This window comes from Bufo bufo, chromosome 3, assembly GCF_905171765.1.
Source record: "Bufo bufo chromosome 3, aBufBuf1.1, whole genome shotgun sequence".
NCBI lineage: Eukaryota > Metazoa > Chordata > Amphibia > Anura > Bufonidae > Bufo > Bufo bufo.
The window spans coordinates 615752721-615765511 of record NC_053391.1 but is presented as its reverse complement, the minus strand read 5'-3'; the positions used below and the strand labels follow the sequence as shown (position 1 = coordinate 615765511).

The 12791-nt window shown below is 47.7% G+C and overlaps 1 protein-coding gene across 1 annotated transcript in view; it reads right to left on the bottom strand.

Annotated features, from left to right (window-relative positions):
- Nucleotides 1–12791, bottom strand: part of MRPS31 (mitochondrial ribosomal protein S31) — an 80386-nt gene that overhangs the window by 25051 nt on the left and 42544 nt on the right. Inside the window, exon 5 of the mRNA XM_040426082.1 lies at nt 1420–1496. Coding sequence (XP_040282016.1) covers nt 1420–1496 — 77 coding nt within the window. The remainder of the gene's footprint in view (nt 1–1419; nt 1497–12791) is intronic.

Below are 12791 nucleotides of genomic sequence, written 5' to 3'. Positions count from 1 at the left end.
AAAAAAAAAAAAAAAGCCAAGCTACATTATCAGTCTGCAGACAGCTGTTTTGGGGTACTCGCCCCTCATCAGTACATGGTAGGATTCTGGCTGGCTGACTGAGATGCCTCAGCTATATGCATTAATGGCTTATCACCCTTTCACTGCCTGCAGGCTTCTCTGTTACCCCCCAAAAAATCCATCTAGTCTAAACCTAGAGGAATAAGGGAGGGGGAGGAAGGGAATGCAGCTGCAGTATCTCACCCAGAGTCTCAGTGACAGCCACAGTAAAAGGGCTCATGAACACAAACGTATTTTTCGTCTGCATCAGATCCGCAAAAAAAAAAAAGCGGGACGGATGCGGACCCATTTACTTCAATGGGGCCGCAAAAGATGCGGACAGCACACACTGTGCTGCACGCATTTGTATGCTCGCATGGCCGTTCTGCAAAAACATAGAACATATCCTATTCTTGTCCGCATTATGGATTACGTTCTATTAGGGGCTGGACGTTCTGTTCCGTAAAATGCAGAACGCACACAGCAGGTGTCTGTTTTGTGGACCTGCTATTTGCGGACAGCAAAACAGGCAACGGTCGTGTGCATGAGCCCTCAGAGGGTGATTAGCAGCATGGGGTACATATCTGATGGGCCTAGAGCACACAACACAGAGGAAGAGAATTGTGCATTTATAGAAACCAGCAGAGGGACAGAAAAAGAACGGAGAGTATAAGAAACGGTTTTGCTTGCGCTGTATCTACAGCTGCAAGATATATATATATTTTTTTTTATTGAAGCCGTCCATCCGATTGCCTATCTATCCAGTTTTGGTATCCCAGTGATGACGCATCTGGAAATAAAAAATGCATACTTTTTAACCGCAATTGTGTTTTTGTTTTGTTTGTTTTTTTAACACAAGGAACATGTTAAAAAAAGGGGGGACATTTACAAAAGTATTTATGCCACTATTGTGGCGTAAAAAAGTTGCATATTATGGCGCACGCCATATTTTAGCAATACTTTGCTACTTTTTAAGCTTCTCAGCACTTTTCCGAAGTGCAGAGAAAAGGGACGGGGCTCGGGGGGAGAAGCAAGGATTCACTCTGCCCGCTGGATTTACTACAGCTTTTGCCGGAAAGTGATAGCTAAGTCTATGCCAGCCTGTAGCTGGTGTAGACTTCAGTATATGGGGCATGGCAGGGCAGAGAAGCGCCTCATTTATTAAGAGGCATCATTATGACCAGGGAACGGCTGCAGCCGGTCATACGTTTCCTCCTGGCGTGCAGGGGGAATGTGGTGAACACTGCAATACATGGAAGGACTGAAAGAAGCCCTGGCTCATAGCATGGGGGCCCGTCCTCCATGATGAGCATGTGCCCTGTAAGAACATATGGAAAGAGGGTTTCTTTATGAGACAACTCTTTTCTTGGATAAACTGACCTGTACCAACTGCTTCTTCTGAGGGAGCTTCTGAGGGAACTGGGAATATCTTGAGACGCTTTCCAGTGTGTAGTGACCTGCAAGAACACAAAACAGTAAGAAGATATCACTCACCTATACAGGAACTGGAAATCGTGGGTTTCCCACCTAAATCAAGAGCTGCTTCTCAAGGGGTACACCCACAGCTTGGGGGAGTAATTGTTAGTGACAGACCTGTGGATATCATTCCTGTGGGATTTAATGCTGCTAATATATATGTGATTTCAACAATGTTTTAGAAATTATATGTTCAATAAAAATGTATTACTTTGTGCTATACAATTGCTGTCCTGATGTCTAGTTGTTTTGGGTGTGAAGTTGATGTTTTAAAGGACAGCACCATACCGGACGGTTTTTCGCTCTGCGATTTGGGTGTGTTGTGGTCAGTTTTGCATCATTTAAAGGGGTTACATTAAGTTATCCCCTATCTTGTGTATAGGGGTTAACTATTAGATCGGTGAGGGTCCTACCGCTGGGACCCCTACGATCACAAGAACGGGGGCTCCGTACCCCCCTTGCAGCCTCCTGAAATAAAATCATGCACGACCGGCGGCTCCATTAATTTCTATGGGAATTCCGGAGATAGCTGCTGCATCGCTTGGCTATCTACAGAATTTCCATGGAAATGACTGTAGCGGCAGCAGGGGGTACGGACCCCCCATTCTTGTGAACTCCCATGGAAATTAATGGAGTGGTCATGCGCATGCCCGACCACCCACTCCGTTTATTTCAGGGAGCTGCAGGGGATATGGAGTCCCATTTTTGTGACTGGTGAGGGTCCCATGCTCCAATGACTCATTTTTACAATGCCTGGTATGGCCGACTCCTCATATTTTTTCCATTATCTTTACCTGCAAGTTCTGATCCTGGAATCTTCAGAAAATCCTAGGCCCTTACCCTTCTTTTGGACTACAAGATACACCTGTCTATGAAATAGGTTTCTCCTATTTTCTAAATGGGGTGCATTTTATAGTCTGAAAAATACAGTGATCAGCCCAAAATACCAAACCTAACATCAACATCGTTAACTGGTAGACAACGGAAATGGTGCGTAAAGGTGGCATTCACTTTAAAGTGTAAAATTCTGTGCCACCGCATTCATATCTTTATAGTCAGAGCTGCATTTTTTTTCTGATAAGGAGCTCCAATCACCATGTCTCTTATCACGGAGCAATCGCCAAATGATTTTGGCTTTCCGTTAGGGGTGGGCGATATGGCCTAAAATCTATATTGCGATATAATTTTAAGCATGTGCGATATATTGTTTTCTATATTTGGGGGGGGGGGGTGTTTAAACTTTTTTTTTTTTACTTTTTATTTAATAACTATTAGCCTCCTTAAGGGCTAGAACCCTTGTCATATTCACCCTAATAGAGCTCTATTAGGGTGAATAGGACTTTGCACTCTCCCTGCTGCCCTGTGCTTTGTGCACACAACAGCAGGGAGCTGACAATGGCAGCCAGCCTCTCATGTGCCCCCCCAGCCTCTGATCAGCCCCCCCAGCCCCTGATCCGCCCCCCAGCCTAACCCTCTTATCAGCCCCCTCTGGTAACTCAAACCCACAGCCCCTCCCTCCCCAGTATTAATCATTGGTGGCAGTGGCCAAAGGGTCCCCATCCTCCCCCCCATCATTGGTGGCAGTGGGCAGTTCCGATTGGAGTCCCAGCAGTGTAATGCTGGGGCTCCGATCGGTTACCATGGCAGCCAGGACGCTACTGAAGTCCTGGCTGCCATGGTATGTTAGTGAGCAGCATTATACTCACGTGCGCCATGGCCGACGGGCGCTCCTTCTTCTCATAGGTCTGTGCGGCGCATTGCTAATGATATAAGCATTAGCAATGCGCCACACAGACAGAAGGAGCGACCGGTGTTCCGGAATTTTCTGCTACCCAGAATTTTCTGCTACCCACGTCACTTCTGGTAGTGACGTGGAAGGTGTGTCTCTCACCTCGGCTCTGCCGGGGGTTTGTCGGCGCAGACGCGGAGGATTCACCCGTAGCGTGAACGCACCGAAGGTAGCAGAAAATTCCTGCCCACTGCGCATGCGCGAAGACGACCGAAGGTAGCAGAAAATTCCAGCCCACTGCGCATGCGCGAAGACGACGACCAAAGGTAGCAGAAAATTCCGGCTTCGCGCATGCGCAGTGGGCCGGAATTTTCTGCTACCTTCGGGCTACTGCGCCTGCGCCGAGCCGCCTTTTTCCGCGAGCCGAGGGTAGCAGAAAATTCCGGCCCACTGCGCATGCGTGAAAAAAGGCGGCTTGGCGCAGTAGCGCCGAGTCCAGTTAACAATAAAGGTTAACAAAATACAAATATCTAGACCTCTTCAGCACCTCTGTGACGTTTACTTGACAGTATTATGTCTATATTGTGGAAGATAGTTTTAAGGAAATGAAATAAAGATTTAAAATTGTATATTAGTCAGCACTTCAAGCTAGACGTAATGTGGTCTGAGTGACCAATTAATAAAAATACTGTCAAGCGCCTGCGCCAAGCCGTCTTTTTTTCGCGCATGCGCAGTGGGCCGGAATTTTCTGCTACCTTCGGTCGTCTTCTTCGCGCATGCGCAGTGGGCCGGAATTTTCTGCTACCTTCGGCCCTTTTTCGCGCATGCGCAGTGGCCCGGAATTTTATGCTACCTTCGGCGCGTTCACGCTACGGGTAAATCCTCCGCGTCTGTGCCGACAAACCCCCTGGCAGAGCCAATGAGAAGCCGAGGTCAGAGACACACCTCCCACGTCACTATCGGAAGTGACGTGGGTAGCAAAAAATTCCGGGTAGCAGAAAATTCCGGAACACCGGCGGCCACGGCGCACGTGAGTATAATGCTGCTCACTAACATACCATGGCAGCCAGGACTTCAGTAGCGTGACTCCTGGCTGCCATGGTAATCGATCATAGCCCCTGCATTACACTGCTGGGACTCCGATCAGAACTGCCCACTGCCACCAATGCAGAGACTGAAGAACATTCCCGGCACCCGACCTCTGACAGGACGCTGTGATCCGCGCGATTAACCCCTCCACTGAGGGGTTAATTGCGGCGGATCGCAGCGTGCAGTCATAGGGGCCGGGATATGGCCGGCACATGAACGTTGGTATTCAGGCATTCATTGGTGGCGCAGTGGCCACAGTCCCTCCCCTCCTCCTCCTACTTTGTTCTTATTAGTAGCCAGCGGCAGCCGCGCACAGTGGGGAGGGAGGGACTCCCTCCTTCTCCACTGTGCCGGCTCAGGAGAACATGGTGCGCGCCGAGAGCGCGATCATTCACTACCGCTCCGTGGTCCTATCGCGGTTCGGCGATATAGGCGATATGCACAAAATCCATATCGTGGCACAAATTTATATCGCCTATATCGCCCACCCCTACTTTCCATTATAAAATACAGTTAGCATTTAGTTCAATAGTATCTTAGTCTGTACATGGTTAGCCCCACCTAGTGGTGGCTACAGGTAGACAGAAAGTTATCAATAAACTCTACGGAAAGGGAAGGGAAACTATGTGAAGGGCAGCATGGTATTTGGAGCTTGGTACCAGATATATTATAAAATAGGGGTTTTCAGGTCAGTGCTGCCGCTGCTTCTATTGATCCTGGTGATGATGTGACTGGTCACGATTGGTGGAAGGCTTCTTCTTGATGGCTAATTAGACCCAACACATCTCTAAAAATCACAACGGTCACTTGTACTGGATGGATTTCTCCTATGATTAGGATTGCTGTGCAGCAAAAAATATATAGCCTCATATACACAGGTGCTGTCCATATCCGTGCTGCAAATTATAGAACCTGTCCTATTCTGGTACGTTTTGCGGGATGCACATGGCTGGTATCCATATTTGGCGGATGTGCGTTTTGCGGACTGCAACACAGATGCAGCCGTGTGACTGTAGCTTAAAGGGATTCTGTCATCAGATTTTACCCCTATAACCTAAACATATGCTCATGTCCAGACTAATAAGAAGAATCCTAAGCTGGCCTTATTAAACCTCACTGTGGCTCTATTTGCCCAAAAAACTGTTTTTTATAACCTGTCAATCACTTACTTAAGGTGCCCAAGGGGAGGTGCATTAATACAGTGTGCCCACCCGCACCCCTCGCCGTCCAGTGCCCAGCGCCGCCTTCCCTGTCTTCAGCGCCGCCTCCGCAATCCTCCCAGTCCCTCTGCCAGATCCCGCGTCTGCGCACTAGGCTCAGCATGATGCGCCCGTGCGGACTCCTGGCAGCAGCTTCGTTGAGCGCAGCGCACATGCGCAGGCCTAATGCGCACTTCGCTCAACCCTGATATGACCTGCAGATTGGCTGAGCCTAGTGCGCAGGCGCGGGATCTGGCAGAGGGACTGGGAGGATTGCGGAGGCGGCGCTGGGCACCGGACGGCGAGGGGTGCGGGCGGGCAAATAGAGCCACAGTGAGGTTTAATAAGGCCAGCTTAGGATTCTTCTTATTAGTCTGGACATGAGCATATGTTTAGGTTATAGGGGTAAAATCTGATGACAGAATCCCTTTAAAAATAATGACAATGATAAATTCCCCCTGTGGTCTTTTCTGGACTTTGTTGGACAGACCATAAAAAAATTACGTAAATGACAAACACTCAAAAATTAACCCATCCCAAAAAAGTTCACAGAGAGAATCAATGCCGTGACGTTAGCCAAAATCGGATTATTTTTAGCAATTTTCAGTTTACAAGCCTAAAAATTCTAAAAAAATAAAATAAAATTATGGGGGAGATTTATCAAACTGGTGTAAAGTAGAACTGACTTAGTTGCCCATAGCAACCAGATTCCACCTTTCATTTTTCAGAGCTCCTTGGGAAAATGAAAGGTGAGATCCGATTGGTTGCTATGGGCAACTAAGCCAGTTCTATTTTACACCAGTTTGATAACGCTCCCCCTACAGGCGTAAAAATGATACAAAAAGAAACCTGAAATATTCCTGAAAGAAAAACCACAGGGAAAAGTCACTAGCCCAACCAATAAAAAGCCATTAAATGAATGCATGTAAAATAAAACGCCTAAATGGTGTCTGGTCCTGAAGCTGTTAAATTCCCAGAAAACCCCCTTTAAATCAGCGCAGAATTTTGCTGGCATTTTGGCATCCATTTACCAGGGAGGTATTAATAAGATACATTCCCATCTGTACGCGGTGTTTGTAGGGCTGGCACGCTTACATAGGTCTAATTCTACAGATGGGAACATTTAACCATGCCGGCCTGGCAGACCGCCTGGAAGAGGAGCATGCTTCACGACATTCTCATGACGCAAAATCGAAGTGGTATCAAATGTTCTCAAATGGAATCCTTGATGCATAATATTAGCAATTAGGCTATTCGGGCCAATTCCCAGCATACGTCTCATGAAGTAGCTCGGAGGAGTTCTCATCGCTTTAGATATCACTGCCTGTAATTGAAATTCTCAGAGGAGAAAATGGAGTTAATGGGGTAGCGGCTAATTGGGTACAACAGAGGGGGCGAGTCACATGTGAGTTAACCCAGTCCTGTCCCATAGCCCTGCACCAGTCAGAGGAATATGACCGCCCATATATAAAGGGGGGGGGGGAACAAACACGTGAAAAGCAAGTCTTCTTGGCGTGTAATACGCTCGCCCACTCCCTGCTTTCCAAATGCCTCGTGTTTAGTTCACTAAATGCAGGAGATTCATTTCATTCCTAGCGTACATGCTGGACCCCGCCGCTCAGGAGGCCTTTACAGAGCGCAATTAACCCCCCCCCATATGTTTACAGTATAAGGACCAGGTTATTACACTTTTTGGGATGGTTATTTAACATGAAAATACAATAAGCCTCAATTATTAACACTGTCTAAGGCTCCATTCACACGTCCGCAAATGGGTCCGCATCCGTTCCGCAATTTTGCGGAACGGGTGCAGACCCATTCATTTTCTATGGGGACGGAATGGTTGCGGACAGCACACAGTGTGCTGTCAGCATCCGCATTTGCGGAGAGCGGCCCCGATCTTCAGGTCCGCAGCTCCGAAAAAGATAGAACAAGTCCTATTCTTGTCCGCAGCTCGCGGACAAGAATAGGCATTTCTATAGGGGTGCCGGGCGGGTGTGTTACGTATCCGCAACACACCACGGACATGTGAACGGAGCCTAAGAGTAAGACTGTCTTTGTTGCCCAGAGCAACCAGTCAGGCGGCAGCGTTTGTTTTTCCCACAGCAGTTTAAGACATGAAAGGTGCGCTGTGATTGGTTGCCAGGGACAACAGACATTAGACAGGTTTAATAAATGGGGGTATGCAGATGTTACATGTCAGTGAATTGAAAATATACTCTTTCGTTCACAAGCAAATTTTTACAGATGCACTTTTCATTCGTTTTCTTGTTGGAGAAGTGAAGTCCTGAGAACCACCGCATGACACCTAAGGCTTCTTTCACACCAGCGCAGGGCTGAAATGATTACTCAATTTAATCGAGTAATTCGACACAAAAATTTGCGCTTGCTATTCACTCACCCGCCGGCCCGCGTAAGTGCGCACTATGACCCGACGCTGTGTGACCTCAGTGCAGCGCACAGAAGAAGATGGAGGAGCTGTGGAGCGGCGCCCCTACAGGAAAGGTAAGTACTGTTGCTGGGGACATGGCTAGGAGGAGGAGATGGTGGCACTGGGGGGCACGGGGGGGGGGGGGGGACAAAGGGTGTTGGGGACTGATGGCAGGAGGTCGGATGAGTTTTTATAAAGGAAAACAGTCTATTAATTCATGTTTTCTTATTAGATTACTAGATTAATCGTAAAAAATAATTGATAGAATACTCGATTCTCAAATAAGCGTTTACTGCAGCCCTACACCAGCATTTTCAATTCCGCTATTGAGATCCGTCATAGGATCTCAATAGCGGATGAAAACGCTTCAGTTTTGTCCCCATTCATTGTCAATGGGGATAAAACTGAAGTGAACGAAACGGAATGCACTAAAATGCATTCCGTTCCGTTTGGTTGTGTCCCCATCGTGGACAGAAAAACGCTGTATAATAAGACATAATACAACCGGATCCGTTCATGACGGATGCATGCGGTTGTATTATGGTAGCGGAAGCGATTTTGCAGATCCATGACGGATCCGCAAAAAACGCTAGTGTGAAAGTAGCCTAAAAATGTCCCACGTTTCATATGTGCCTGCATTGTGAGAAAATGGTTTGAAAATATGAAAATGAGCCTCTAGGAGCAATTGCCGTTACACCTGGAAGCTCCGCTCCCTCTGCACAGTGATTGACAGGGTCAGGTGTGATGGCGTTTTCACTGCCTGTCAGCGTGCAGAAGGCGCAGCAGTTGCAGAAAGAGCAGAGCCTAGGAGTAATCGCAACGCCCCCGTTGCACCTAGGGGCTCATTTGCATATATTAAAACCTCATTTTTCTCAGCAATACGGGCACATATCACCATGGGACCAACACAGATGCCTTCAGCTGCCAAGCGCACATGTAACAGGTCAGCCAGTGTCATGGGTACAAACCTGCTGCCCTATAAGATGAATGGGAGCCCATGTAGCAGGACAGCTGGAGTCTGCCAGAGCAGAAAGAAAATATACAATTTTTGAAGGCATTTGAAATATATTACATCTAAATTAAAGGGGTTCTCCTAAGCGACAAAATTGAAGGCCTCTCTCTTAGAATTGCTCACCCCCGCCAATCAGTTGATCCATGGGGCCCTGTCCCATTCATGGCTACTAGGAACAGCGCCATACCATCGTCTTCCATCCCCCATCCCAATTATAGTCTATGCATTACTGAGCCACATCCAGTAAGGAGGACTCCACTGCCCGAGCCATCGTGTCAGGGCCAGAAAGGGTTAAGTGTTCCTCGCTGCAAAGCACTTAGACGCCACTGGAAGCACTTGCTGGGCTCCGTGTAACCAGTCTCGGCTAAGAGCCGGAATTCTTCCACTTTGGGATAAGCCGATTACAAAACAGAGTTTTCATTTTCTCTCTCCGCTGCCCGTGAATACGACTTTTGTTTCGCTTCCCATCAAACACACACATGCTTTCTGATCTGCCAAGAATTCAGACTCGTATATAAAGCGTCCGAGCGCTCTATAGGCTGCAGCCATTTTCTAAGGGGTCAGAGCTATAATACCAGACGTAGGGAAAGTACACGCATGCATTGTATGCAGCTAACCTGTCAAAAACGCACACGGCGTCTCTTTAACCCTTTAATGACCAGGCACTTTTTTTGTGATTTGGCGCCTGTGGTGGTGCAACTTTTTTATTAGTAACCAAAATAATTTCTTCAAGGTTTTTACAGCTTCTCTTTTTTAGTTTAGTTTTATTTCGTGACTCTGCTTGGCTCTGTAATAAAATGTTTAAAAAGTCATGTTTTTCACACATTATTATTACGCTCCTCATTATTTGAATACGCAAAAGGACATTAACAATGTGTTCCCTATTTTGTGTCGGTTGTTTTAATATAATAGTGTGGTTTCTTGTAAACTATGGCTACAACTTCAGTTGCTGTGGGTGTTTTTATTTTCTATTATAATACACTGTTTCTATGTTTCTAGGTTTCTATGCTCAAAAAAATAAAGGGAACACAAAAATAACATCCTAGATCTGAATTAATTAAATATTTTTCTGAAATACTTTGTTCTTTACATAGTTGAATGTGCTGACAACAAAATCACACAAAAATAAAAAAAATGGAAATCAAATTTTTTAACCCATGGAGGTCTGGATTTGGAGTCACACTCAAAATTAAAGTGGAAAAACACACTACAGGCTGATCCAACTTTGATGTAATGTCCTTAAAACAAGTCAAAATGAGGCTCAGTAGTGTGTGTGGCCTCCATGTGCCTGTATGACCTCCCTACAACGCCTGTGCATGCTCCTGATGAGGTGGCGGACGGTCTCCTGAGGGATCTCCTCCCAGACCTGGACTAAAGCATCTGCCAACTCCTGGACAGTCTGTGGTGCAACGTGACGTTGGTGGATAGAGCGAGACATGATGTCCCAGATGTGCTCAATTGGATTCAGGTCTGGGGAACGGGCGGGCCAGTCCATAGCATCAATGCCTTCGTCTTGCAGGAACTGCTGACACACTCCAGCCACATGAGGTCTAGCATTGTCTTGCATTAGGAGGAACCCAGGGCCAACCGCACCAGCATATGGTCTCACAAGGAGTCTGAGGATCTCATCTCGGTACCTAATGGCAGTCAGGCTACCTCTGGCGAGCACATGGAGGGCTGTGCGGCCCTCCAAAGAAATGCCACCCCACACCATTACTGACCCAATGCCAAACCGGTCATGCTGAAGGATGTTGCAGGCAGCAGAACGTTCTCCACTGCGTCTCAAGACTCTGTCACATGTGCTCAGTGTGAACCTGCTTTCATCTGTGAAGAGCACAGGGCGCCAGTGGCGAATTTGCCAATCTTGGTGTTCTCTGGCAAATGCCAAACGTCCTGCACGGTGTTGGGCTGTAAGCCCAACCCCCACCTGTGGACGTCGGGCCCTCATATCACCCTCATGGAGTCTGTTTCTGACCGTTTGAGCAGACACATGCACATTTGTGGCCTGCTGGAGGTCATTTTGCAGGGCTCTGGCAGTGCTCCTCCTGTTCCTCCTTGCACAAAGGCGGACGTAGCGGTCCTGCTGCTGGGTTGTTGCCCTCCTACGGCCTCCTCCACGTCTCCTGATGTACTGGCCTGCCTCCTGGTAGCGCCTCCATGCTCTGGACACTATGCTGACAGACACAGCAAACCTTCTTGCCACAGCTCGCATTGATGTGCCATCCTGGATAAGCTGCACTACCTGAGCCACTTGTGTGGGTTGTAGACTCCATCTCATGCTACCACTAGAGTGAAAGCGCCGCCAGCATTCAAAGGTGACCAAAACATCAGCCAGGAAGCATAGGAACTGAGAAGTGGTCTGTGGTCACCACCTGCAGAACCACTCCTTTATTGGGGGTGTCTTGCTAATTGCCTATAATTTCCACCTGTTGTCTATTCCATTTGCACAACAGCATGTGAAATTGATTGTCACTCAGTGTTGCTTCCTAAGTGGACAGTTTGATTTCACAGAAGTGTGATTGACTTGGAGTTACATTGTGTTGTTTAAGTGTTCCCTTTATTTTTTTGAGCAGTGTATGTCCCCCAAGATGTCATGACCTTTCGGGGACAATGACACTTTACTTTTTTTTATTTTTATACACTGCTCAAAAAAATAAAGGGAACACTTAAACAACACAATGTAACTCCAAGTCAATCACACTTCTGTGAAATCAAACTGTCCACTTAGGAAGCAACACTGAGTGACAATCAATTTCACATGCTGTTGTGCAAATGGAATAGACAACAGGTGGAAATTATAGGCAAGTAGCAAGACACCCCCAATAAAGGAGTGGTTCTGCAGGTGGTGACCACAGACCAATTCTTCGTACCTATGCTTCCTGGCTGATGTTTTGGTCACTTTTGAATGCTGGCGGTGCTTTCACTCTAGTGGTAGCATGAGACGGAGTCTACAACCCACACAAGTGGCTCAGGTAGTGCAGCTTATCCAGGATGGCACATCAATGCGAGCTGTAGCAAGAAGGTTTGCTGTGTCTGTCAGCGTAGTGTCCAGAGCATGGAGGCGCTACCAGGAGACAGGCCAGTACATCAGGAGACGTGGAGGAGGCTGTAGGAGGGCAACAACCCAGCAGCAGGACCGTTACCTCCGCCTTTGTGCAAGGAGGAACAGGAGGAGCACTGCCAGAGCCCTGCAAAATGACCTCCAGCAGGCCACAAATGTGCATGTGTCTGCTCAAACGGTCAGAAACAGACTCCATGAGGGTGATATGAGGGCCCGACGTCCACAGGTGGGGGTTGTGCTTACAGCCCAACACCGTGCAGGACGTTTGGCATTTGCCAGAGAACACCAAGATTGGCAAATTCGCCACTGGCACCCTGTGCTCTTCATAGATGAAAGCAGGTTCACACTGAGCACATGTGACAGACGTGACAGAGTCTTGAGTCGCAGTGGAGAACGTTCTGCTGCCTGCAACATCCTCCAGCATGACCGGTTTGGCATTGGGTCAGTAATGGTGTGGGGTGGCATTTCTTTGGAGGGCCGCACAGCCCTCCATGTGCTCGCCAGAGGTAGCCTGACTGCCATTAGGTACCGAGATGAGATCCTCAGACCCCTTGTGAGACCATATGCTGGTGCGGTTGGCCCTGGGTTCCTCCTAATGCAAGACAATGCTAGACCTCATGTGGCTGGAGTGTGTCAGAAGTTCCTGCAAGACGAAGGCATTGATGCTATGGACTGGCCCGCCCGTTCCCCAGACCTGAATCCAATTGAGCACATCTGGGACATCATGTCTCACTCTATCCACTAACGTCACGGTA